Here is a 27,750-nt window from a genome sequence, read left to right as displayed (position 1 = left end):
CTATCCTCTGCAAAAGCATGTACTCTTTTTCTTTTTAATTGATGAGCATTGGTGTTTTCCCTGCATGTATGTCTGTGTGAGGATATGAGATACCCTGGAACTGGAGTTACAGACAGTTGTGAGCTGCCATGTAGGTGCTGGGAATTGAATCTGGGTCCTCTGAAAAAGGTCAGTGGTCTTAACTGCTGAGCCACCTCTCCAGCATGCACTCTTAGCCACTGAGTCATCTCCCAGGCCCAACACTCTTTGGCTGGCCAAACAGGACTTTCCAAGCTGATACAGGCATTACTGCCCTGCCTGCTTGCAGATTGTTACAGCAGCAGCAACTACTATAAGACAGATATTCTGGGGCTGTCTAACTATTGCTCAAGGTGTGATTCACAGGCACTGCTTTTATTAGCAGTATCAGTGAAGATGGACATTCTACTCCTTCCCCAAGCTACACAGCAAGAACAGCGTGGTGGATTTTGTGGCCTTTTGGCTTCCTCAGCTGGCAGATGTCAAGCTTGTGCATCTCCGTGTGCTGGTGTCTAGGCTGCTGGTGCACTGAGTCTCAGGATTTCTTCTAGCTTCATGGTCTCTATCAATGAGGAGAAGCTCAGAGTCTCTCCTAGGAATCTTCAACCCAGCGAGAACTCCAGCCTCTCAGGGTTGCTGTGAGCCCACCTTTGGGACTTCGCAGTCACAGGGTACACTGGAATCCTCATGGGACTTGTCTTGGTTTGGGCATCTTTTCCAGTCTCACACTTTATCTGGCCTGGTGGAGTGTGAGCCCTGCAGAGCAGAGGCATCAGCAGAGGACTCCAAGAAGGAAGCATATCTCACCAGACTACTTCCTCCTCCATAGTTCCTGAATGTTCTTGTTCGTCCCCATGTTGGCTTACCTCATGGCCACCATCAAACAGAGGGGAAGGAGCCTTTCCCCACAGCCCCTTATGGGTTATATTGCTTATGATTTACTAGCTTGATATGTTATGTGGAAGGAGTTTTAGAGGCCCCAGGACATGGTTATTCCTTTCATAATAACCCTTCATCTAATTAGCTATATATGTGTATATATACACATATATGTGTCTAAAGTGTGTGCTTACGTGTATGTGTGCAGACTCTTCAGCTGTGGCGTCTGGTCTTCACCTGTCTACACACCTGCTTAGGTCTTAGCTACTGCATGGAAGATCTCAAGCTATTTCCTCTACTGTGTAAAGCGGACCCTCAGTGGACTGGCCATTGGTTTTACATCATAGCATTCTCGTTACCATCCCTTCTCTGTACCACATTGTACTAAACATAATTGTTTGACTCTGTTGTGAGGCTCTGTCACCTGCCCCCTAAAAGTTCTGTTTCCCATTATTGTAATGAGAAAATACAAACTTCACAGCATTTCACACTGTGTTGTCTGGGTGTCAGAAGAAACCCAGTGAAAACGCCCTGTCCCAGCATTTGGTGGAAAGGGCCTGCAGTCCTTCCAGGTCTGATTAGGAGATTAGGAGGCAGTGAAGCTCATTGCTAACAGAGTTCCATGGGTCAAGTCTAGAAGTCACTTCTGCCAACAGTTTCTGAGCAGGAAACCCAGAATGCAGCTAGAAGCCCACACAGCTGGGTGCCTCAACCTCTCTCCCAGTTATCGGGTGGGAGCATACCAGGTCAACCCAATGCTATCCAGAAGCTTGGCTGCAAGGGGATCTGAGAAATGTCATTCCTAGTTGGGTAGTCATGTGTTTCAGTAAAACTTTTACTACAGAAGAAGGGAAGAGTGAGGTGAGGCTAATTTCCACTATGCCAACCTGGTAGCTCTTTGTGGCATGAATTCCTTCCTAGCACCATTTCAGCAGGGTCATGAGTTGCTGTGTTTTTCCATCTAGGGAGAAAAAGAAAACTCTACTCATCCCATTCCCTTTACCTATGTCCCTGCTCTTAGCCCATCTGCTATAAAAACGTTGTCTTTAAACACTTGTCTTCTTGGCAGTGAGCCTAGCCATTAATGGCTGAGCCATCTCTCCAGCCCCAGACACGTCCCACGGAATGCACAGGGTGCAGAGCCTGGATGATGACGCACCTTGGATTCAGCTGAGTGTTCACCGAGGAGCAGAAGCTGAAGACTACTTCCCAGTCACATCTTTTTGAATGTCACTGGTGTGGTAGACAGAACAATGAATCTCCAAAGATTGCTGCATGTGTGATTATGTTATCTTCCAGGACAAAAGAAATTCTGCAGGTTTATTAGGAACCACAAGATATGAAGCTGGGACATGGTTCAGAGGATAAAGGCACTTGCTACCAAGCTTCAGTCTGATCCTTGGGACCCACATAGTGGAAGGAGAGAACCAATTTCACCAAGTTGTCCTCTGGCTTCCACCAATGTACTGTGGTACCTGGACACACACACACACACACACACACACACACACACACACACACACACACGAACGCACTCACGTACGCACGCACACACAAATAAAATGCCAGATGCAGTGGCACGCACTTTTAATCCCAGCACTCAGGAGGCAGAGACAGGTAGATCTCCATGAGTTCAAGGGCAACCTGGTCTATGTGGTGAGTTCCAGTACAGCCAGGATTCCAATAGTGAAACCCTGTCTCCAAAAAAGAAAAAAAAAAAAAGTGTAAGACAGAGGGATGTTTCTCCTGTTGCTGGCTGCAAAGGTAAAGGAAACAGATCAATAGCAAATCATGTGTGCATTCTCTTAAAACTTTGAATTGTTTGCAGCTGCTTTCTAGAAAGGAAATGGGTACATTTACCTGCCAGGAACTGGGTTCTAACAATGACTCCAGTGAACAGGAATCCTCCCCTAGAGCCTCCAGAAAATAAGATAGGCCTGTCCACCTCTTGTTTTCAGCCCTTTGAGACACACAGTCCCCAGATTTCTGACTTCTGCAACAAGGAAACAAAATGAACAAACATTTAAGTCTATGGTTTTTGCTATGATAGCAAAAAAAAAAAAAAATACAGGAAAGCAAGGCACTGTTTCCCTCAAGTGTCTCTCCCCGGGGACATCTCTGAGATTATGGGAGCATTGAAAGCTCTGCCCCAAAATGATTGCCTGATTCTTATCTTGACCTAGAGTGATTCTAAGAAATGATGACCAAGCTGGAAAGGAAGACACAAGCCAGTGTTCTGTTTTCCTCTTTTTCTATGTAAGGAAAATGGAAAATACACAACAGAACTTATACTGTAGGAGATATTAAATTGTTTCTTCATGACTGCAACAAAATCCTGATACAAAAACAAAAAACAAAAACAAAAAAAAAAACACCTTAAATGTGGAGAGTTGTAGTGGCATCTTATTTCACCAGTGGACTTGCGGTGGTAGCTGCATCCTAGGAGTGTAGCTTCAGGTGTGCAGACATGACCCCTTGTAAGGAAGAGGAGGGGTTGGCTCGTCTCCTGGGCGGTAGTTGGAGATCCAGAAGGGCAGAGACTGCATCTTCTGGAGCAGGAAGACCGAGGCGGTTGTTTACTATTATTTGTGCAAGTGGCTCACAGTTTCAGAGGGTTTATTCCATGGCTGCAGGACTATGTACTTGGGAAGAACACCAAGAAACAACGGGAGGAACTACAAACTGGGAAGAAGTGTAACCTTCAAGGCATGTTCCCAAGAGCCCTACTTCCTGTTGGGAATCTCAGCTCGGGTTTCACTCCTCCCACTCCAGACCCTGGCCTTCAGAAAGACCAAGGGTCAGCTCCTCCCGCGAGCTGATCAAGACCACACCTACAGGATATTTAAGACCTGGCCTATAGATGAGCCACATGCTTTCTCTCCTGCCTTCCTGAGTGTCACCCAGTACTGCTCTACTTTGCTTGGCTCTGCCCTATTTATTAAATCTGGTCTTGTTAATTCGGCTTGATTTGGCTTATTGCATCATCGGAGAAACCCAATAACCGAGGATCCAATACTTACCACTTCCTAAGGTTCCATAACTTCCCGAAATAGCACTGCCAGCTAGGGATCACTTATTCATTCACACTTCATATAAAACAAGAAAAGTAGACTACACAGAGAAACAGAGAAACCCTGTCTCAAAAACCAAATAAATAAATAAATAAATAAATAAATAAATAAATAGGAAGGAGGAGGAGGAGTCAAATTCAACCCTTATCTACAGAGGGAAGATGTTCCATAAGCAGGCACTGTCTGCACTGGCTAAGCCTGGTGGACTCCATTCAGAGCACTCACTCCCTAAAGCAGGACAGTGCACACACCACACACTCCTTGTCAAGCAAACAAGTCCATTCAGGATGGGTGCTCATGCGTTTACATAATAGAACTCAACAGCCCAACAAATGTGAGAAATGCAAAGGTGAAACCTCCATCTTCAAAGAGTGTTCTCCTCATAGTTGAAGATAAAACTCATCCTTCACATAACACAAAACCATCCCTCTAATCCTTTGTGAGAGCGAAAGATGACATTTTAAGTTTTTGTTATTGTTTTTTGGTTTTTTGAGTCAGGGTTTCTCTGTGGCTTTGGAGGCTGTCCTAGAACTAGTTCTTGTAGACCAGGCTGGTCTCGAACTCACAGAGATCCTCTGCCTCTGCCTTCCAAGTGCTTAGGATTTTCGTTTTGTTTTGTTTTGTTTTTTAAGACAAGGTTTCTCTCTGTAGCTTTGGAACCTCTCCTGGCACTCTGTAAACCAGGCTGGCCTATTACTCACAAAGATCCGCCTGCTTCTGCCTCCAGTGCTGGGATTAAAGGCGTGCGCCACCAACACCCAGTGTACGTTTTTTAAGTTTTAATTACTATGCCTAAGAGATCCACAAAACAAAAATGCCTCTGATCTGCAAGGCCCCAGCCCAAGGACAGATGCTTCCTGAAATGCTGGAGGCTATTGTTTATGGGAGATAACAAACCACATGTTTTCACTCCCCTAAACAAGTCTGTCTGACCCAACTATGCCAGAAGTCCTTGATCACACATGTGTGGGAGGTACACAGGCAGGAAATAAATCAGGATATATGCTGGCCCCTGATTGGACCTGATAACAAATATGTGGCCTTATTAGTTTGCCTTTTTAAGCTTCTGCAAAATGTGACTACTGGCCATTTTTTGGGAATCAGGGAACAGACCTGACTAGAGTCCATCATCTTAGCCAATAATTAAAGCTTGCTTCAAATTTGGGTTAAAATTGTGGTAGTGGTTTTATTCTCATCCAGCAGGATTAACAACTCCCCTTGTATAGGTCATAGGTTTCTTTTAAGATTACCACAGATCACACACACACACACACACACACACACACACACACACACACACACATATATATATATATATATATATATATATATATATGTATCCAGATCATCTTTGCCACAAAGACTTTTCCTCTCAACTTTTCTATTTGAAGTTACTAGGATTTTTCCCAAGTCAGATGTGATAGCTCAGATCTGCAATTGTAACCCCTGAGAATTTGAGGCAGGAGAATTGCAAAGGCCAGCCTAAGGTACAGAAGGAGACCCTATCTCAAGACACACACACAAGGAGAAGGGTTGTTTTCATTCCCTTTAGCCTGAACTTTGATACTCCAGAAGTGTCACTTAAATTGGTCTAAAAACAAAACACTGGTGGGCGCAAATAAGAGCTGGACTGGGTAGGAAGTACTCAGTTGGTAGAGAAGTTGTCCAGCATGCATGAAGCACCAGGTTCAATCCGAGCACTGCGTGAACTGTCTTGGTGCTGCACTCGAGAGATTGAGAAGGATCACAAATTCAAGGTCATCCTTGGATATGTAGCAAGTTTGAGGTCAGCCTAGACCACAAGAGACCCAGAAAGAGAGCGGGAGGAGAGGAGGAGAAAGGGGAGGGAGGGGATGGGCCAGGAGCAGGAAGGAAGGAAGCTTTCCTGCCAGATAATTGGAAGCTCATCCAGTAAGCACTGATTTTACTCGGGGTAATTTATTACCGAATAGGTTGTTTACACCTTCACAGTATTCTGTCCTGAGCTAGTCACCTTCATTACTGAAATCTACTGGGCAGCAGAAGACACTTTGTCAGTTGTTGGTTGTGTGTGTGTGTGTGTGTGTGTGTGTGTGTGTGTGTGTGTGTGTAAGCTAGAGAACCCAATAGTCATGAATCCAGTAACTCTAGTAGCACAGCTTTGAGGATAAGGGCAAGGGCAATTTAAATATTCATTTAGATATTTATCTCAATGGTTTAAACAAGGAACAAACAAAACCCAGGGTAAAAGTGCATGTGCTGGGGAAGTGAACCAGAGTAAAATATGGAAAAGTAAAGACTGGAATGCATAAGAAGGAATCAGAAACTATTCAGATAAGTACTACAAATGTGGGGATTGTATCTGGGATGAATCAAGAATCAAGACCAAGGAGAAGCACAAACCCAGGTCAGAGACACAGGTGAATGACCCTAGGATTACAGCTCCCAGTGTTGTGGGCCAACAGATCACAGGCTGCTGGAAATCACAGAAGTGCTGTGATACTTTAATTTGTGTTTTAAATGTTTGAAATACAGATACAGCTGTCCCAGAACACACAACTGTCTACAATTGTCTACTTTTCCCTCCTTTTTCTTCTGAGGGCTGAAACCTAAGAAATAGAATAATTAGGTAAGTCTTTGCTACTGCTGCTGGGCATATTCCACACCTTTAATCCCAGCACTCCGGAAGCAGAGATAAGCAAATCTCTGTGAGTTCAAGACCAGCCTGGTCTACAGAACAAGCTCCAGGACAGCCAGGACTATGTACAGAGACTCCCTCCACCTACACGATCTGTGTGTGTGTGTGTGTGTGTGTGTGTGTGTGTGTGTGTGTGTGTATACATATATATGTATATACTAAAAACAAATATATTTATATGTATAAATATCTTTGCTGAGGATAGAGAGGGGAAATGAAAACATCTATGTTAGGAACATGCTAGGCAGGACAAAAGATGTTAGCTACTCAGGAGAGAATTAGAAGACAAAGCAAGGGGCCACAGCTTCCAGCCTCTATGTAACTAGTGACACAGGTGAGGCCTTTTTCAGCCCCTGGCTTTACAGGCCCTTGTTCTCTCTCTGAATTCATTGCAGAGCCCTGTAAGGTCAGCAGATCTTGCTCTAAAATCAGTGACTGTCAATTTCGGAGCAAGGTGGCACACACTTTTAATCCTAGCACTGGGGAAGCAGAAACTGGTGGATGGCTATGAGTTCCAGGCCAGTCTGGTCTACACAGATAGACTGGGAAGGAAGGAAGGAAGGAAGGAAGGAAGGAAGGAAGGAAGGAAGGAAGGAAGGAAGGAAGAGGGAAGGGGGAGGGGGGAGGAGGGAGGGGAGGAGGGACCCTTCAAAATAAGGCAGAGCTTTTGTGCATCAACAAATTTAAAGGAAAAAAAACCTCACTCTTTCTGGTTTCTCTGTTGCCATGTAGAGGTTTCATCAAAAATGAATTCCAGCTCAAGAGTGTGTGTAAAGTCATGTTGAAGGAACCGGCTTCCCTTTTGGCAGCCATAACAGCCGAACACGTGCTTGCCATAAACCTGCCTTGGTCACGTAGAAGTCAGATGCCTGTCTTGTGACAAGGAACCAATCAGAAGTTAGCTGGTGGCGCTATGCTTTACGACCCTGGGTGTGCTTTACGGACAAGCGCACAGCAATGACGTAGAGAGCATAGCAACCACCCTGGGAGGGCCTATGAGCCATAACAACCAGTTGACCAATCAACACAGGGCAAGCCCTCCAAGCCTGGAGGCACACCAATCATGAGCCTGTGCGTACCCCTAGACACTCCCCTTACGCTGCCCTATAAGATCTTTTGGGAGCCCGTAGGAGCCGTCTTTTTCTAGCCGTCTGCCATGGCGGGTGGGTGAAAGACCCGAGCTAACATGGGGTTAGTTCGTTAAATTACAATAAAGCCTCGTGCAGTTTGCAGCAAGCTCTCGAATCCGCCTGGTGATTGGGGTGACCGCGAACCTGGCCTGAGACCCCGGATACTTGAGTTTTCGGGGGTCTAACAATGTCTGCACCTGACACCTTTGCCTCCTCATTGCCCTGGTTTTTAATAATGGTTGTTAATGGTTCAAGACTTTTATTTAGCTTTCTCAGGGAAACTCACAGTCTAAGAAAAAAAGACAAACATTTAATGGCTGTAACAAAACATGAAGGATGGTGCTAGATGAAAAGTTTAAATCCCCCACTAGTAATACCATGGCCAATGTAATAATTCAGACCAGGCCAAGTGAGTAAATCCAGGTTTAATATGAGCAGAGCAAAGCAACTCCCGGGTGACCCTTGGGAAGGCAAGGGAGGAATCACCTGGCAAATATGGCTACCAGGTCTTATATACCCTGAAGTCATGGTCTTGAGCAGTCCTAGGGAGAGGCCGTCTTTTGGTGGGCTTTCTCAGGGTGGGGTTTGGAATTTCAAGCATGAGACCAGAGTATGGAAGGGGGGCCCTAGCTGGAGATTCCCAACATCACAACATTTTTGGGTATATATGGACAGCAATAGGGCTTCCACCTAAACATCCCAGACTCCTTAGGTATAGGATGCCAGAGGCTGAGATGGAGCTTCCACCAGAACATCAGAGGTTTGAGATAGATTTCAGAAATTATGTAAAAAAAATGTTTTCCATGAGAAAAGAAGGGGTAAAACGACTGTGGGCAGCAATGAGTGTGTGTGGCTAAACACACATTAGACAGTCTCTCCAAAAAACTGTCATTGCCAAGAAGTAAATAGTAATGACATTGAGTTGTAGAGCAAGAGTTTCTCTTATTTTCTAAACTTCAACAATTCACAAGGTATTCATTAATGATCAGGAATTTCCCTCTAACCATTTTAGTTTAGACCAAACAAAAGTTGTAGTACCCCTTTAAGGAAAAGTTGCAAAATGGAGAGATGAAAGAATAGGAAAATTATTGTGGAAGTCAATCTTCAGGCTCTGGCTCACAGAGTGGCAGGAATATACTATTCCATCTGTATCTATGGGAGTCTAGGGCCCACAACATTTTGCCCACATGTTGTGGAAATAGGCAGAATTTCCCTGGTTGTAGGTGATGACTATGGGGCCCAGGGCAGCTTAGCCACACAGATGCCATGACAGGGTTAATAAAAAACCAGCCAGAGTTTCGATGTACTGGCAGGCAACACTGGATTCCAGGAAAACACACACACACACACACACACACACACACACACACACACACACACACACACACACACACACACTCACAAACTAGCACCTCACCCCAACCTATTTCGATAAAAAAAAAACTCCACCGCAACTGAGCTCGAGACTCTCCAATCTCGTACCTCTGGGTCAGACACATGGAGGGTCCAAACTACAGCTTGAATAAAGGCTCTTTGCTTTGGCATACGGATTCAGCCTTCTTGGTGGTCTTTGGTGGACTCCTCTATCTGGGCGTAACAATGACAAACCAATTATTTAAACATCAAGCAGAATCCAAGGTCAGAAAAAAGTGTGGGCAAATCAATCACTTGAAACTTCTCATCTGTGAAACGGAAAACTGCCTGTCTCTCGGTACTTTTGTGCAGATCAACTCCTATAACACAGGTAAAGGATGTAATACAACTGATTTCAGAAAATGACAATATAGGCCATATGCTTGTCTCTAATTGGGACACAGATGTTTGCTTGCTCCCTTCATTTAGAAATACCACGGTCCCATTTGCCATTTTTCGATCTGCAAACCTATACAGCTAAAAGCTTTGAGTGCAAAGAATACGGTGTCAGAAAGCCAATCTTCTGAATCCTAAATGAGTAGGACTTTTAACACAAGCTCCAAATATGAACATTTCACATCGGCAGTTACTTCCAAATAAACTATTTTTTTTAGAATGATTCTTCTACTCCGTTCAGATATTATGCAGAAAAACCCCTCCCTAGGGCTCTAACTCTGGCAACTGATTGGGATCTCAGGGAAGAAGGTTTCCTATTCTGTTTTTTCCATCGGGCTTCCGATTCCACCCCTAAAGACAACTGGGAAGTCTTCTAAGAAAAAAGCTGTCACTAGTTACGCTCCACAGTGACTGTCTTCTCTAAGGCTTCCTTCGGACAAACAAAGTCTCAAGAATACAGCAGGTGTTTCTGGAACGTCCCCAGTTCCTACAACTTTTGGAACCCTCCTCGTGATCACCAGGACCAGCCGAGTTGGCCAAACCCGCACTGCATCCCTCGCCACGCCCTTCAGTAACCTAGGTTACAGTCACGCCTCCTCTGTAACTGACCAATCATAAAGGTTTGACGTTACCGGACAGGGTTTGCCTAGCTTGAAACTCACCGCAGATCATTGGCTTGAAGCATCTGAACGGAAACGGAAGTAGGCTCACATCTTTTGAAGATGAGTTCCACTACCTTGGAAGTTCCGAAAGCGTGAGTGAGGAAGTCGCGGGCCGGGTCTTCCGGGGGGCGGAGACTCGCCTGCCAGAGCGGGAGGGAGGGAGTTGGCGGCTTCCAGCTGCAGGTCCGAGCCCCCAGGTCACCCCGGCTGTCCTCGGGGCCATGGTGCAGCCGAGGCTCTAGGAGACACCAGGCGAGGCGGCGACCCCGCCGCGGCGCACCGGGTGCATGCCGGGTGGCCGGCGAGGATGCAGCCCGCACCTGCGAGCATCTCGAGCGGCCGCCGCTGCGGCAGCCGCAACCACAGCGCGACCCAAGGACGCGGAGCCAGCGGCTGCTAAATTTTCCCCTATAGAGTGCCAGAGGAGAAAACAGCCGAAGGAGAGAAAACGCCAAAATCTCGGCTTAGTTCGTTTTCTTGGCTGTCGAAAGCTAATTTGTTTATGAAAATGCCCTGCGCGTGTAACCGGAACAACTGGAGGCGATGGATCCGACCCCTGCTCGTACTTATTTATGTAGTTTCCATCCTGATCTCGGTTCCCCTGTGTATTTGGGAACTTCAGAAACTGAAGGTAAGAGGATCCAGCACCTCTACCCCATCTTACACTCACTGGTTGGCAGAATCCCTTTGTCCGCCTTCTAATGCTTGGGGTCTGCAAAACATTTCATCTTTGAACATTAAACCGACCGGTCTAATTTCATTTTGCCGCTACAAGTGGAGGCGGGGCCGGGTGGAGAAAATAGTTAATGTTGCTGTTTAGAAAGCTTTGCCGGTACCCATCAGTTCCCAGATTATTCTTGAAATCAGATCCGCTATGCAGATATTGCGCTTGACTAGACCAAATAAAACTATCTTGAGAGCTATGTTCTGGATTTTATAGGTTTTAGCCTGCTTCCTGGAACTAAAGGATTACCGTTAGTTTCTTTGATAATTGTTTTTACGTTTGAAGTTACATCTTTTGTTTCTTTCTTGAACGAGATAAAGTCTCATGTAGACCCGGCTGTTCTGGAACTTGCTTTGTAGTCTAGGATGATCCTCCAACGTCCACACTCTCAGTGCTTCTGTTTAGTCAACGCTGGGGATGGAACCCAGGGCTTTGTGCATCTGAGGCAAGCAAGCATTCTACCATTACCGGACTTGAAGTTACTCCTTAGTCAAAGCAAAAGTTTTACAAAAGTTCCTTGTGTATTTGTTTCTTTATTTTTAAAAATGCGTTTGTTGGTGTATTCGTGGAATGGCCCAGTTGCCAGAGGGCAGAGGGCAGACAAGTTGGGGGAGTGGTTCTTTCTGTCGTGAGGCTGAGTGAGGCAAGCAACTTACCCGAGCCATCTTTCTGGCCCAAGTTTTATTATTTGTTCATGCCAATATTGTGACATTGGGAAAGCATTACAAGTTGGATACCTAGCATATTTGTAATATATGTATAAAATGAACTTAAATTGCCAATTATTAATAACCAGAAAGTATAGTTCTTTTAGTCACTAAACTTTTGTTGGCTTTTAAAAAATTGTAGTCAACATAGATATTTAAGGCTATTACAATATTAAAATTTTTTATTTGTTAAGTTTTTAGGTTATTTGAAATTTGTTCATCCAAATTTAGGTGTAGCAATCTTAACATAAATATAATTTCCTCAATTAGTATTCCTTGAAATATAGTATAGGAAGATAAGTGAAATGTATATGATCTTTCTTAGTTGTGAGCTTCAACTAAGCTTTAAGACCATTTCTAATCTGCAGTGTAAACTGCTAACACCCCAAGTCAAGCCCCTCAGGTTCTGATTGGGATGTTTAATGGAGGACCTTCGGGTGAGCCTGTCAAGTAATGCACTTGGATATGCAAGTGTAGACCTCAGAACAGCTTAAACTGCAGATACACGTGGGGGTCTTGTTCTCTACTCTCTGCCATAAGAAAATGCCATAAACTGGGCTGTGGAAGATGGCTTAGTAGGTAAGGCAATACCCAGGAGAGCCTGGCCACCTTGGTGCCCTCTCTGTAACCCACATGAATGGTGTCTGTGGCAAGATGGAGGTGGACACAGAATTACCTGGGAGCTTGCCCGACAGCTAGCACTCACACAGAAGCACGTGTTTATACCATGAACTGAGTGCCTTCAACAGGAACTTGATTTTTCACAGTCTTGAAAACTTTTTTGGATATCAGATATGGGGGGGGGGGCAGAGGGGTTGCTGTCTGGGGAGGGTGCTCTCAGGTTGCCATGCTCTTCTGAATCCTCAGGTGGTTAACATCTCATTTTGAGATCACCAGCCCTCTGAGACTATGACCTCATTTCACCTAAATCACTTCCACCTCCCATCAGCCTTATCTGCAAATATGTCCATTCACATTAGGGGTTGAGTTTCAGCTTCTGAAAGGTTCGGGACAGAGACAAGGAACAGCAAAGGACCTGGTACCAGTGTTTCACGGGAATTTACAAAGAATCAATGAAGTGAATTCCTGAGGAGAGTTTCAAGGGGAACATTTTGAATGGTGTCCACTGTTGCAACTCTGTCACTTTCACAAGTAGAAAGGTGATTGGGGAGCTTAGTGATTTCACTGAAATTGAAAGGACCAGAACAGAATTGAGTAGGAATATTTGGTGGAAACTTAGGGTCAGGAGAATATATCAGTTTTGAGATGATAGCATAATAGGTAGAAAGGACTGAGGTTAAAGAAAGGGTTTGTTTTTGAGTTTCAGGTTAGAGGCATTAACTAGAGCATAGCCTGGAGAGTTCTTGTTTATTCTGTAACTATGATTTTATCTAATCCTCTTAGAAATGCAAAATACAGGAAATTTCCTCTTTATATGGATGAGGACACTGAGACAGAGAGAGAAGTACCCAAAGTGATATTGTGCTAAGGGTACATGACTATAGCAGGGACTCATTTTTCTGGTCACTTGGTTTATGATTGTTTGAAATGGAACTTTGTTCCTAACAGCACATTGTGAGGACACTCAGTCTTTAGTAGTCCTCAGCATCCTGGATGCTGGTTCTTACTTACAAAGAGCAAGCAGAGATCACATACAGAAAGCGAGTAACATGCTAGGAATGCGCAAAGATATCAGGTAAATTGTTTTTGAAGAGGGAGGGTTCTTTTGTCTGGAGCTCCCTCTTGCCAAGTTGCTGGGACTAAAGGTGTATGCCACCACACCCTGTCACTCCAGCTGCAAGGAATCTATAACCACACTCACACATGCACATATCCTCACTGACACATATGTATATATAATTTTTTAAAAAGTAAATCTTTATTTACTTATTTATTTATTTTGGTTTTTCGAGACAGGGATTCTCAGTGTAGCTTTGGAGCCTATCCTGGCACTCGATCTGGAGACCAGGCCTGGCCTCAAACTCACAGAGACCCACCTGCCTCTGCCTCCTGAGCGCTGGGATTAAAGGTGTGTGCCACCACCACCACCACCACCACCACCACCACTGATTATTTGGAAAATACCAAGCAGTATTAGTAATCAAATGAAAATTTGAGAAATAAAAATACTGATATTTATAGTTTTAGTATCAGAATCTAAACTAATGTGTTCTTTTGTCTTTCAAGGTTGGAATACACACTAAAGCATGGTTTATTGCTGGTATCTTTCTGCTGCTGACGATACCTGTGTCCCTCTGGGGGATTCTGCAACATTTGGTGCATTACACACAACCCGAACTTCAAAAACCTATTATAAGGTCAAATGCTAATATATTTACTATTACTAGTAATGACTGGCTTAATTCATAAACATGATATTAAATTTTTTTTTGTTTTACTTTCCATAGGATTCTTTGGATGGTCCCAATATACAGTTTGGATAGTGTAAGTATATTTATTGTATTTCATTAAGAATTCTTGGGCTGGAGACATGGTTCAGTGGTAAGGAGTACTTTTTGCTCTTCTAGAGGACCCAGGTTTCATGGCAGCTCACAACTATAACTCCAGTCCCAGGGAATCCAATTCCTGATCTCTGTAGGCACCAGGCATGAACATAGCATATACACATACATGTAGGCAAAATACTCATACACATAAAATCAAATTTTTTAAAAAAGAATTTTTTTGACTTTTTTTTTTTTTTTTGACAGGGCTTCTTTGTATCCCTGGCTGTCCTAGAACTTCCTCTGTAGATCAGGCTGTCCTCAAACTCTGAGATTCACCTACCTCTGCCTCCTGAGTGCTGGAATTAAAAGTGTACACCATCATAGCCCAGCTCTTTCTTTCTTTCTTTCATTTGTATTTATTTATATTTTTGAGGCAGGATCTTACTCTATAGTTCTGGCTGTCTTGGAGCTCACTAAGTTGGCACTGATCTCACAGAGAGCCCCCTGCCTCTGTCCCCCAAGTGCTGGGATTAAAGGTATACACCACCACAACTGGCCAAGTTCACTTGTTTTTTAATATTGGTAAGGAAGATAATATAATGAAAAATGTAGATATTTCAAATGTTTTTGATATATAGCTTTTTTCTTTGTTCGGTTGCTTCCATTTTAAGATTAGTGGCTTTTAACATTTTAAAGAATGTAAAATTATAAATTACCCCCATTCATGTGCAGCCACAAGGGACTGCTTTCCCGCCCAGGCATCAAAATGTGCTGATCCTCAGTTCCTTTTTTTTTTTTTTTTTTTTTTTTTTTTTGGTTTTTCAAGACAAGGTTTCTCTGTATTGCTTTGGAGGTTGTCCTGGAACTTGCTCCGTAGACCAGGCTGGCCTTGAACTCATAGAGATCCTCCTGCCTCTGCGTCCCAAGTGCTGGGATTAAAGGTGTGTGCCACCACCACCCAGCCCTCAGTTCCCTTCTATGTGTAGCATTGCCAGGCATTGGTGACACACACCTTTAATCCCAGGACATGGGAGGCAGAGGCAGGAGGATATTTGTGAGTTCAAGGCCTTGCTGGTCTGCAGAGCAAGTTCCAGAATAACCTCCAAAGCAATACAGAGAAACCTTGTCACAAAAAACAAAAAAAACAAAGCAAAAAAAAATTGTGTAGCATTAGCATATGGACTAGGTGCATCTCCTCTATACTCACAGCCATCTCTACCTGGCTTATGACACCTGGTAGAATATCAGTGCTGTAGGCTAGTAAGAGGACCTCCATGAGTTTGAAGCTGGCCTGGTCTGTATAGTGAATTCCAGAGTGCAAACCTGGGGTTGGACTGTTTGAAATATTTCTGCTCCAAAGTTAGCTGAACCCATAGAAGCAGATCTCGTAAGGATGGTGATAGTTCACTGTCATGCTTCTTAGCTATGAAGTCTTTTATTTGTACCCCCCCTCAAAAAAAGGAGAAAATAAAAGGAAAAAAAGACTTTCCACAGTGGATATAACTACTATGGTAATTAGTTATAAAGAAAATTACTTTATCCAGGTGTGGTATTGCATGCCTTTAATCCCATTACTTAGGTGGAACTCTGAGTTGGAGGCCAGACTGGTTTACATAGTGAGTTCCAGAATATCCAGGTTATGTAGACCCTGTCGGGGGGGGGGGGGGGGGGGAACACCTGAAAGAAAAGTCTTCAGTAGCATTTTCTGTGATCATGTCTTTTTCTTATCTTCAAATAATTTGAGAACTCAGTTAACTTTTCTTTTTGTGCTCATTATTTACCCCAAGAAATTCTCTGTTTTGTTTAACTGTGTCAAAGATGCTTGGTGCACTTTAAGGGTGTTTACAGGACTTGGGATGTAGCTCAGTGGTGGAACACAGCCTTGTATTGCTTAACCCTCAGCATTCTCCACCCTCCTCCCCAAGTAAATTCATTCTGGATTATTTTAGAGCATTTATGGCATGTATGTGACAGACGAGATTTCCCAGGTTCTAAAGTTAGCTTCTGTGAGTAGCATGAATTTGAGTGGTAATTCACATTATTTAAGTTACAGCTCTTTAACTTCTGTGCTTTTCCATAGTGGTTGGCTTTGAAATATCCCAAAATTGCCATATACGTGGATACCTGGAGGGAGTGTTATGAAGCGTACGTCATTTATAACTTTATGATATTCCTTAACAACTACCTAACCATCCGATTCCCAAACGTGATGTTACACCTGGAAGCTAAAGACCAGCAACAGCATCTCCCTCCACTATGCTGCTGTCCACCGTGGGCTATGGGAGAGTAAGTATGTTTGATTTTAATTGGCCACTGTGGGTTCTAAATGTCAGTCAGCTCTCTGCAAGGGCAGAGACAGCAGGCAGATCCCTTTTCCTACATAGCACGTAGAACAGTTTGAAAGATAACAATACATTTTTACAATGTATATGTTGAGGTTTTTTGTTTATTTTTGTTTTATTTTCACATTGCTCACCCCAATAGAAAAGTTCATGAATGTGTTGCAGGAGAAAACCTTAGAAAATATTTAATCAGCATCTTTTTTACAGTTTGGAATTGGAGCATACAGGATCTTGTATGTGATCACATAATCAACAACTAATTGACAAGAGCAATTTAGGAACACAGTTTGAGGGTACAGTCCATTATGGTAGGAATGGCATGTGGCAGATGCATGATGGGATATTGCACCAGCTGTCAGGAAGCAAAGAGAGATGAAAGCTGCTACTCAGCTCCCTGCCTCTTGTTGTTCAGTCCAGGGCCCCAGCCTGTTTAATATGCTGCCAAGCCTTGGGTGGTTTCCCTTGTCCCAGGTAAAACCATTGTGAACACATTCACAAGGAGGCGGCATCCTAAATGTAATTGCTTTCTGTGTGTTCATGGGCACAAGCACACAGTTCAGTTGTGCCTCAGTGTCTCCCCTGGAGCTGTGTTAGTTAGAGCTACCATTGTCAATTCTGTCAGCAAAATTGCTGAGACAGTCAGGTTTATTTGGCTCACAGATTCAGATCATTTGGTCCTGTTGATTTGAGGTGTGTATCATGGCAAGAGTAGGAAACAGGAAAATTCTTGACCAAGGTCCCAACATCTCCTATTCCTTTTGTTCTGTGTTGCACTATAGTGGAGCTCAAGGGAAGCTTTCAGAGGTAAAGTTATTAAATCATTTCAAAGTGGTCTTCAGAGTTCCTGGTTGCCGTCCACATTCTTTTTTGTTTTGTTTTGTTTTGCTTGTTTGTTTGTTTGTTTTTCGAGACAAGGTTTCTCTGTATTGCTTTGGAGGTTGTCCTGGAACTCTGTACACCAGGCTGTGCTTGAATTCAGAGATCCGCCTGCCTCTGTCTCCCGAGTGCTGGGATTAAAGGCGTGCGCCACCACTGCCTGTTGCTGTCCACATTCTTGTCCTACTGTCATTTAGGAGAACCAGTTTGGCAGAATTCAACATAATTGGTGTCATTTGTCAAAGTGATTTTAGTTTGGAGGCTTTGAGATGTAATGATGCCACTGAATAGTTGAGATGTTCTCTGTCTTTTGCAGAATGCTGCTCTTTCGATGCAAACTAGGAGTATTGCAGTACACTGTGGTCAGACCAATTACCACTGTTACAGCATTGTAAGTATGACCTTCCTTTAGCTTTTTTTTTTTTTTAATCTTCATGATACATGCCTGGGAATATAGCTCAGTTAATAAGAGTGTTTGCCTTGTAAGCACAAAGCCCTGGGTTTAATTCCCAGCACCACAAAAACCAAGTGTAGTGATGGATGGCAAATAATCCCAAGCACTTGAAGGTAGTGGCAGAAGAATTGAGAATTTAAAGCCCACTGGGCCCTGTCTTAAAATATAATCTATGTTCTTAAAAGGGAAAAGCAAGTAGAAAAACAATGTTGATTAATGGTGTAAATACATATACAAAAGCTGGATTCCATTATAATAACAGTGCAAAGAATTGCCAGGAGATTCACTTCCTTCTGAGAGCAGACTGTTAAACACATCAGAAAAACAAAACATCCTTTAGTTGGGTTAACCCCACACAGATTTATTTTCTACCTTGTTAAGAGTTTATTAGGAGCTGCGGCCTTTAATCCCAGCACTTGGGAAGCAAAGGCAGGCTGAGCTCTGTGGGTTCAAAGCCAGTCTGGTCTACAGTGAGAGACCAAGTCTCAAAGTAAACACACAAAAACCATTTGATATCAAAATATGAAACGTAATCAAACTACCTAGGAAACTGTTCCCTAAAAAATCCAAAATGTCGATTTATACGATTCATCTGCTAGATCTCACTTAACGTCCATCAGCTCACAAAAGAGAATCATGTTAAAAAAATAATAAATAAAAACAGTTCAACTCTATTCTACTTTTGAGCTAGAATTGTTTTTGGAATTATGATTTATTTCCTTGCTGCTTAGAAACTGCCTAAGCATATAACTTAATTCTTGTGGTAAAATTTACTTGTGGTGTGGGGGTGTCTGGGTCTTCAGATACTTACCTGCAAGGTAATTTACAGGAAAAAGTGAATTGAAGTTAATTAACATTTATCAGGCAAACTTTCCAAAATTAGGCCTTGTTTAGTTTTGTTTTGAAGCTTAGTGGTTATTCTGTAGTTTAATGGTTCTTAGTTTATAATTCCTTTAAGTTAAAGGGAATAATTATACATATGTAGAAAAATGTTTCTCTGTCACTGACTGAAGTCCGGTGATTTCCATAGGCTTACTGAAGCAAATGACTCTCAATTTTAAGTATTGCTTCTGCTATACCTTAAGTATGTGTTCAGGGATAGAGATCACTCAGTGGTTAAGAGTACTTGGTAGTCTTGCAGAGGACTTGGGTTTAGTTAAATCTACTTCCAGAGTATTCAGCACCCTTTTCCGGCCACCAAGGGCATTGCATGCACATTGTCACAGGTATACATGCAGGAAAAACATTCATATATGTAAAATAAGTCTCTAAAGGGTACATACTACGATATGGGTTTACTTGGTTAGTCATAAAATTAATTTTTGCCATTTTTAAGGATATGTGAGATTGTTGGTGTCTACGATGAAGGGAACTTTAGTTTCTCCAACGCTTGGACTTACTTGGTTATAATAAATAATTTGTCACAACTGGTAAGTAAATCATCATTCTTCTTAATTGTACTAAATTAGTTTCTATTGCTAAGTATTATCAGGCACTATTACTTGAGAAAAAAAATACCTTTTTAATTTGCACATGGAACTTGAAACAACTATAATGTATGCCTTTATACAAAAGTACAGTAATATGTTCATGAATGATTTGGTGACTTACATGCAGACCTGTTTGCTCTTAAAAGCTATGTGGGTATAAGCACTGCGTGCCTTCTAAATAAACAAACCATAATTCAGTCGGCCTATTAGTAAGAGGGAAAAGTCTATTTGGCATGAGAGGATAGAGTAAATAAAAATGGAAGAATTTGAGCTGGGCCATGGTGGTGCACGCCTTTAAACCCAGCACTCTGGAGGCAGAGTGTGAGGACAGCCAGGGCTACACAGAGAAACCCTGTCTCAAAAAAAAAAAAAAAGAAATAAAGACTGTTTTTTTTTTTTTTTTTTTTCAAATGGGTGCTCTTCTAGAAACTGAAGGGCTCTAAAGACAGTGTTTGAGCTGATGGGTATGTCATTCAAAGTTTTTAGGTAGTGCTTTCTACAGTATAGTAACTCAGACACTTCTAATACATATAATATTAGCGTGTATAATGGAGCTGGGCATAGCATTGCATGCCTTTAATCTCAGAATTTGAGAGGCAGAGGCAGGCAGATCTCTGTGATCTAGGCCAGTCTGATCTACAAATTGAGTTCCAAGACTGCCGGGCTACATAGAGAAACCCTGTCTGAAAATAAACACACACGCACGCACGCACGCACGCACGCACGCACACACACACACACACACACACACACACACACACACACACACACACACACACACGCACGAAAAGTTTATAATGTTAGTAAATGGGTTATTCTCCAGAGCTTCCCCCTTATAGTCATTTTTCTGGGAATGTAGCCTAAACAAACAGTCTGAAGTGTTGTGTTCTGGGATGTAATGCCCATTTTAAGAAAGGACTGGAGACACGCTTAACCAGTGGGCATAATTTTGTCCTCCCACTAGCATTTAACCATACTAAAAGTAAACTTTATGAAACATACACAAAAGTTAGAAAGTTGGGTTATGACTGATGGAATATGTCTGGAGTATTTGCCTAGCACACACAGCCCTGGATATAATCCCAGCATGAGGGTAGCATGGTTTGGTGCTGAATCTCAGTTTGTTTGTTTTTAACAGTACTAGAGCTTGGACCCAGGGTCCCATGAGTATAGGACAAGTACCCTGCCTGGCCCTGGCTCCGGTGCCAGGATCTGAATAACTTTGTTCTTCCTTTCCTGCTTTCATATCTTGAAGTATTTTAAATGAGCATAAAGTATCTATGGTTTTCATGAGAAAAGTAAGCTTTCAGAAATGCTTCTTGCTGTTGAAATACTGGTTGATTAACTGACTAAAATCATGAGCACTTATTTTAAGAAGTAAAGGCACTTTGAGTAACTGCTGCTCTCAAGGAAATTTGTTTGTATGATGCAGATTTCATGGTCATAATTTTATTGAAACTGTATTTATTTAATATGTTGACTTACAAACTGTGTGTTATGTAAATGATACACAAGAGACTAATAATCTAAGTATTTTATAAAAGTAGCAGTAATTTGTGTTTAAAATTGTAACAAATACGTTTTCCTTTTTCTTTTGACTGAAGGAACACTTTACCTTTTCTTCCGTTCATGTCATTTGCTTATTGCTTTGAGTTGCAGTATGTGAACACTTAGAAACATATTCAGGAAAAATGTTCATGTCTCTTGAGAAATTTAATGTATATGCATCTGTAGCAACATAGTAAAAGCACTAGAACGAGGCCTTAAGTTCTGCCTGGAACATTACTGTAGAGCAGGCTCTGGTTTCAGCTTTAACAATTCTGTCACTATCTTCCTACTGCAGAATGTTAAATGTTGCTTTTGTTTCTAGTTTGCCATGTACTGTCTCCTGCTGTTTTACAAAGTGCTAAAGGAAGAACTCAGCCCTATACAACCTGTTGGCAAATTTCTTTGTGTCAAACTCGTAGTCTTTGTCTCGTTCTGGTAAGTATTGCTTTCTCTTAGATACTCTCATTTTATAAATGCCAATAAACTGTTGGTGGAGGGTTTTCTTTTCTTTCTTTCTTTTTTTTTTTTTTTTTTAAATAATGTGACTGCAATGCCAGGCTCAGAAGTGCCTATCTGTAATCCCAGCACTTGGAAGACCGAGGCCGGACTTCAGTTCAAGGCCAGCCTGAACTAGGAAGATGTCCTTATGCTGGAGAGAGGCCCAGCAGTTAAGTAGTTTTTAAGCCGGGCAGTGGTGGCGCACGCCTTTAAATCCCAGCACGCTGGAGGCAGAGGCAGGTGAATCTCTGAGTCCGAGACTAGCCTGATCTACAAGAGCTAGTTCCAGCACAGCCTCCAAAGCCACAAAGAAACCCTGTCTCGAAAAACAAAAAACAAAAAAAAGTTTAAACAAAAAAAAAATAATAATCTTAGTCATGTATGATGGTCATACCTGTAATCCCAGCATTCAGAGTGAGGCAAGAGAATCTCAAATTATGAGTTTGAAGACAGCCTGCTCTTATAGCCATGCATCATGTGATCTTGTATTTAAACAATCAAAAGTAGTCAGATGGCCATTACGACATTTAAAAGATAAAGGTAATTTGAGACAGTCTAAATATCTTGATACTATCATTGAAATTATGGATCTGCTTGGTGTCGTGGCACATGCCTTTAATTCCAGCACTCCCTGGGGAGGCAGAAGCAGGTGGTTCTCTGTGAGTTGGAGGCCAGTAAGCTCTACATAGCAAGTTTGAGTCCAGTCAGAGTTACATAGTGGGAGAAAACATTTAATGGTGTGAAGGGATGTTTATCAGTCAGGGTTCTCTAAAACACAAGTGTATACAAGGCCCTACTGTCTGCCCTCAGGGTCGCAAAACAAACAAAAAAGCTTGACATGGCATTACATTAGAAACAGGATAGGTAATAAGAGTTATATATAAAAATGTATCCAGTTTAGCAATTCAAGGGAAAAAGAGAAAAAATTCATGAAATGGTACTGCCAGAATAACTACGAGCATGTGAGGCAAACGTCACACGCAGTCTTCTTCAGAAGTAGCTTATGCTATAAAAACTTATGGGACTCAACTATATTATAATTCAGATAATCTGTGGGCTGGCAGGATAGCTCAGTAGGGAAAGGCACTTGCTAGGCATACCTAATGAACTGAGTTTGAACCCCAAAACCCTTGTAAAGGTAGAGAACCAACTCCACAAAGTTGTCCTCTGGTACCCTGCCACACTAATCATAAGTAAGGTTTAAAATGGGGGAGGGACAAAACTGAAAATAATAGGGCCAGTGAAATGGATCAGCAGGAAAAGATGTTTGCCATTACGAAGCCTGACAGTTGGAGTTCCATCCAAGAACACACCTGGTGGATGGAAAGAAATGACTCCTGCAGGTTGTCCTCTGACCTACACACACAACATGTTACATGTGTGCACATATACAACCAAAAATAAATACTAATTTTTTTGATCCTAGTAATTATCCATGTATGGTGGCTCATGCCTTTAATCTCAGCACTTGGGAGGCAGAGGTGGCCAGATCTCTTTGAGTTCAAGGCCAGGTTAGTAAGCATAGCAAGTTCTAGAACAACCAGGGCTACATAGACAGACCCTGTATCTGGATGGATGGATGGATGGATGGATGGATGGATGGATGGATGGATGGATGGAATAAAATCCTAGTAATGAGTATACATGTAAACACTCTTGAGTATCAGACCTTTACTTATAAGCTGTAAGAACTTAGAATCTAATTATTTGTACATGGTTTCAAAGTAGAAAAGATAAATAAACCAAATGATGAAGTTCTGAGAATACATAATGAAATTCAAGGTTAGTATATTTAACATAAGCACAACTTGTTTGGGAATATGCCCTGAAGGCACGATGGTGAGGAGTCCTAGGGTACACTGTTTTTAGTTGCACATTTAAATCTTTGTATGTGTATGTGTTTGTTGTGTGAGTGAGGACAACTTTGGGTGTCAGTCCTTACCTTTCCTTTGGGAATGGGGTCTCTTTTTTTTTTTAAGATTTTATTTATTTATTATGTATACAGTTATCTGCATGCATGCTTACATACTAGAAAAGGGCACCTCATTACAGATGGCTGTGAGCCACCATGTGGTTGCTGGGAATTGAACTCAGGTCCTCTGGAAGAGCAGTCAGTGCTCTTAACCTCTGAGCCATCTCTCCAGCCCTGAGAAGGGGGGGTTGGGGGGGTCTCCTAATTGTTCACTCTGTACACATCTGGCTTGCTGGCCTGCAGTCCTCCCAGGATCATCTAACCCCACCTCTCAGTTCACCGCAGAAGCACAGGGTTTAAGATGTTCACTACCATGCCAGCTTTACCTGGGTTCTGTGATTCTAACTTAGGCCCTCATACTTGTGTGGCAGGTGCTTTACCCACGGAGTGACCTCCCTAGCTCCTCATTTCATGGTTTACATTTGACATTTACTTTTTCTTGACACACAGGCAAGCAGTACTTATAGCTTTGTTGGTTAAGGTTGGCGTTATTTCAGAAAAGCGTACGTGGGAATGGCAAAGTGCGGAAGCTGTGGCCACAGGCTTGCAGGTAAGTAGGACTGTCTCTGAACTCAGGGGTTTTACTGTTTGAGCTGTTTGATGCAGTGTTGCCCCAAACTTGCCAACAAGCAAACAGTGGGCAAGACTATTAGCTTACTCTGTAGTGAGGAGCGGGAACCCTAGAGAAGTAGGTACTGATTGGTAATGATTTCCTTCCTGGTCTGCTTATATCTGCATGTTCCCTTTCAGTTCTTGGGTAATGGATTGAGAAATACTTGACCAAGGAAAAGCAAAAGAGATGTAAATCTTGGCTTGTTGAGTTTTGGAGTAGAAAAAAAAATGTTGAAAAATGAATATAATCTGGATTATATTTTAAAAAGTTATTGACACCCTAAGTAACTCTGAAAAAGTTAGCAGTTTGAAAACCTGATACTTTTGCTGCTGTTGTAGGATTTCATCATCTGCATCGAAATGTTCTTTGCGGCGATAGCCCATCATTACTCCTTTTCCTATAAACCCTACGTGCAAGAGGCAGAGGAAGGCTCATGCTTTGACTCTTTCCTTGCTATGTGGGATGTGTCGGATATCAGAGATGATATTTCTGAACAAGTAAGACGAGTTGGTAAGTAACAGCTGTTTAACTTTGGTTAGTGTGAGTGTGTCTGTAGTGGGGGTGGGGTGGGGTGGGGTGGATATATGCACACGGGGTCAGGGATGAACCTCAAGTGTGGTCCCTCACCTCAGGAGCTGTTCAGCTTAAGTTTTGGAACAGGGTCTCTCACTGCCCAGGGGCTCACAGATTCAGCTAGGATGGCTCCAGAGAGCCCCAGGGATCCCATCTCTGCCTTACTAGCACAGGAACTGCAAGCATGCCCCAGACTTGTACCTGTGCTGAGCATTGAACTCAGGTCCTCATGCTTGTATGGTGAGCATTTTACAGATTGAGACATCACCCTGATCATAAGATATGGTCATTTACTCTAGTAACTTAAGAAATAAGAAAATATTTAAAGCAATACCACGAGACGGGCTCTTCAAATTTGGGGAAGACAAAGAGGGGGAAGGGGACGGTTATAGAATTATGTTTAGAATGGTGAAAATAACTTTTGGTTAATAAATTTATATTGTCTTCAAGGGAGAACAATGCGAGGTTATCCAAAAAAAAAATGTTTTCCTGAAGACCCGGAGCACACTGAACACACAAGCCTGCTTTCCTCATCGTCACAAGATGCAGTTTCTGCAGGTTCAAAGCCGTCCTCCCCCCTGGGCCAGTATCAGGGCTTTGGACACACGATTACTCCACAGAATGTGGCTGCTGCATCCAAACTATGTGAAGACATCATGATTGATCTCCCAGAAGAGCAGGAGCCTTCTGATGCAGGCCAACAAGAAGACTCAGAAGACACAGTTACTTCACAGGATACACTTTCTACAGCCAGGCTGTGTGAAGATGACATCCAAGAAGAGCAGGAGCCCCCCGACACATCAACGGACTCTTAAAGTTGCCACAATCCTCTTTGTGTATAGGCTCAAGATCTGGACAGTTCAAAATGTTGGAAAATTTCAAAGATAGGCAAAAACCAGATATAACTACTATATATAATATACACACACATATAATACTAATATACACATGTTAGTATATATATTTGTATGTTTTATATATCACAAATAACATTTAAATTTCCTAGGCTTTGGCTTTCTTAAACTGCTATGGCATCATAAATTCAAACAGTAAGTAACAACTTCAGCTAAACACTCTTGTATTTCTCAAGAGGATGGACATTTGAAAAAAAAAAAATCAGTGCTTCTTACCACTGCATGAATGTAATGCTCTGGACTGAAAATGAAAATGTACATATAAATTCAGATTAATTTAATTTAATCATAATCATGTGCCATTTAAGTTTACATAATTATACTTAAATTACATGTCTTTCAATAAATGCAATACCATTTTCTGAAACTCTTATGTGTCTTACTCTTTTGCTCTTTTTTTTTGTTGTTGTTGTTTTAAGACTGGGTTTCTCTGTATATCCCTGGCTGTCCTGGAACTTCGTCTATAGGCCAGGCTGACCTTGAACAGCTTGCCTGTGCCATTGAATGCTGGTACTAAAAGCATGTAACACCACACCCTGACTGTTTCTTACTCTTTAAACATAAATTCTTAATGCTTTAACAAAAATTGCTTGATTAGAAGTCTAAATTAAAAAAAAAAAATTGAGATAGACTTACTAGTGTATACCTTTAAACCCAGCACTCAGGAGGCAGAGGCAGGTGGGACTTAAGTTCCAGGCCAGCCTGTTCTAGGCCAAAAATAGAAACAGAAAACACTGGTCAAAGAAACAAGAAGATGAAAATAAATGAAAGGATACAATGTGAATCAAAATAAATCTTATCAGAGTGTCCACACTACCCATAGGAATATACAGATTCAATGTAATTGCTGTCAGAATGCTAGTGGCATTATTCTGGTAAAGAACATTCTAAAAGTCATATAGAAATATCTTTAAAAGGCTAAACCACTTCTGAGGAAAGTTGGACACATGGCATTTCCTGAAATAAAAGCTAGGTGCCATGGTTCATGGCTCTATGAGGCTAAGAGAGAATGGTCATTTGAGTCCACAATGTTTTGAGAATTAGCCTGAGCAACACAGTGAGAAATGCACACACACACCATGCCTCAAGAAGAAACTGTTACAAAGCTATAGTGGTCAACAGTGTAGTGGGCTGGAAAGTTTGCTCAGTGGTTAAGAACACTAGCTGCTCTCCCACCCCAGAGGACCCAGGATTGATCCAGCACAACACAGTAACTCACAACCATTTGTAACTGTAGTTCTGGGAAATTTAGTGCCCTCTTCTGACTAATTCAGGCACAGACATACATATAGGCAAAACTTCCAAACACATAAATAAAAATGTTTTAAGAAAAAAAAGTGTGATGCTACCAAAAACCAGACAAGTGAACAAAATGTAAAGTTTAGAATAATTGCTGACAAGAGCGCCAAGTGGGCATACTAAGGAAAAATAGCTTTCATCCAGTGAGTTGTCCCTGGATGTCCTGATTCCAATACCAAAGACACCAAAATCAACTCACTGTATAAGACACACAAATATGAGACCTGTAACTAAACTAGAAGAGAAGCCCTTAGACCGTTATTTGCTTTGGCAGTGACTTTCAGAATATCACACCATGCAAGCTTCCAAAGTCCTACACAGCTATGACAGACAGAACCACATCAACAACCAGCATGACATAATAACCCTGAGAGTGCAATAGTGGCACACACACCTTGGCAGTAACCAACAGTTCTCTAATTGGACGTAAGATCTGCTCAACAAGAGAAAAACCATGCCTGGTACTGGAAACCCAGCCAACTACTTAGTGCTAGTGATTACTGGAGGAGAATCTATAACCACTAATTTATTAAACCAACATAAACCCTAACAAACAACTATAAATATTTGTCCTTATACACACAGATCAGTGTAGTTTCTATCTCCAACCAAACACAACCAAAAATGCAGAGTTGTGGAGCCCAGTCCCAATGGATTTGTCTAAAAACCCTCCCACACCTAAGGCTCAGGGAATGTTATGCAAGAGGGATAGAAAGAGCATAAGAGCTAGAGGATCAGGGACTTCGCTGTGACATTGCGTCTCCTAGTGATGTCAGAAGCTACCCTCATAAAGGCTCACCAACAAGACCAAATGTGGGCTGAACAAGGACAACACCAAGGGACAAAACAAAGGCCTCAACCCTACACAAAGAACTACAGGCAACTAAGGAAAGCTGTAAGTAGGAGAGGTAGTCTTTTCCATAGAAAAGCACAATAGTTGGCTATTTCATATCAAATGGTGAGCTCCTAAAAACATAAATACAGGTAGCATTATACAGAATTAGCAGGTTATATTTAGGAATATATATGTTATACATATGTGCACAC

At 42.2% G+C, this 27,750-nt stretch overlaps 1 protein-coding gene and 1 long non-coding RNA gene across 2 annotated transcripts; one reads left to right on the top strand and one right to left on the bottom strand.

Moving 5' to 3' along the window:
- Positions 1 to 2,760: 2,760 nt before the first annotated feature.
- LOC107979304 lies at positions 2,761 to 10,124 on the bottom strand. The gene is made up of 3 exons (XR_003484402.2): positions 9,258 to 10,124; positions 3,273 to 3,446; positions 2,761 to 2,890 (listed from the first exon to the last, which is right to left on the bottom strand). It is a non-coding gene; the product is annotated as an uncharacterized LOC107979304 (long non-coding RNA).
- A 109-nt stretch (positions 10,125 to 10,233) lies between these two features.
- On the top strand, positions 10,234 to 25,771 carry Tmem184c (transmembrane protein 184C). Its single transcript, XM_027410558.2, has 11 exons — positions 10,234 to 10,338; positions 10,661 to 10,877; positions 13,865 to 13,995; positions 14,086 to 14,122; positions 16,205 to 16,410; positions 17,659 to 17,733; positions 19,133 to 19,226; positions 21,157 to 21,269; positions 23,755 to 23,854; positions 24,256 to 24,427; positions 24,941 to 25,771. Exons 1-11 carry the CDS (start codon positions 10,307 to 10,309, stop codon positions 25,303 to 25,305), a joined length of 1,542 nt encoding a protein of 513 aa, XP_027266359.1. The 5' UTR covers positions 10,234 to 10,306; the 3' UTR covers positions 25,306 to 25,771.
- The last annotated feature ends 1,979 nt before the right edge of the window (positions 25,772 to 27,750 follow it).

This window comes from Cricetulus griseus, chromosome 3 (assembly GCF_003668045.3).
Source record: "Cricetulus griseus strain 17A/GY chromosome 3, alternate assembly CriGri-PICRH-1.0, whole genome shotgun sequence".
Lineage (NCBI taxonomy): Eukaryota > Metazoa > Chordata > Mammalia > Rodentia > Cricetidae > Cricetulus > Cricetulus griseus.
Note: the sequence above shows the minus strand (reverse complement) of the source record. Positions and strands in the feature narration are given on the sequence as shown.

Coding starts and splice junctions, on each gene's coding strand:
- Tmem184c (XM_027410558.2), top strand. CDS start 10,307: ATGAGTTCCACTACCTTGGAAGTTCCGAAAGC. Junction 10,339..10,660: donor ACCTTGGAAGTTCCGAAAGC/GTGAGTGAGGAA, acceptor TTTCCCCTATAG/AGTGCCAGAGGAGAAAACAG. Junction 17,734..19,132: donor ATTACCACTGTTACAGCATT/GTAAGTATGACC, acceptor GCCATTTTTAAG/GATATGTGAGATTGTTGGTG.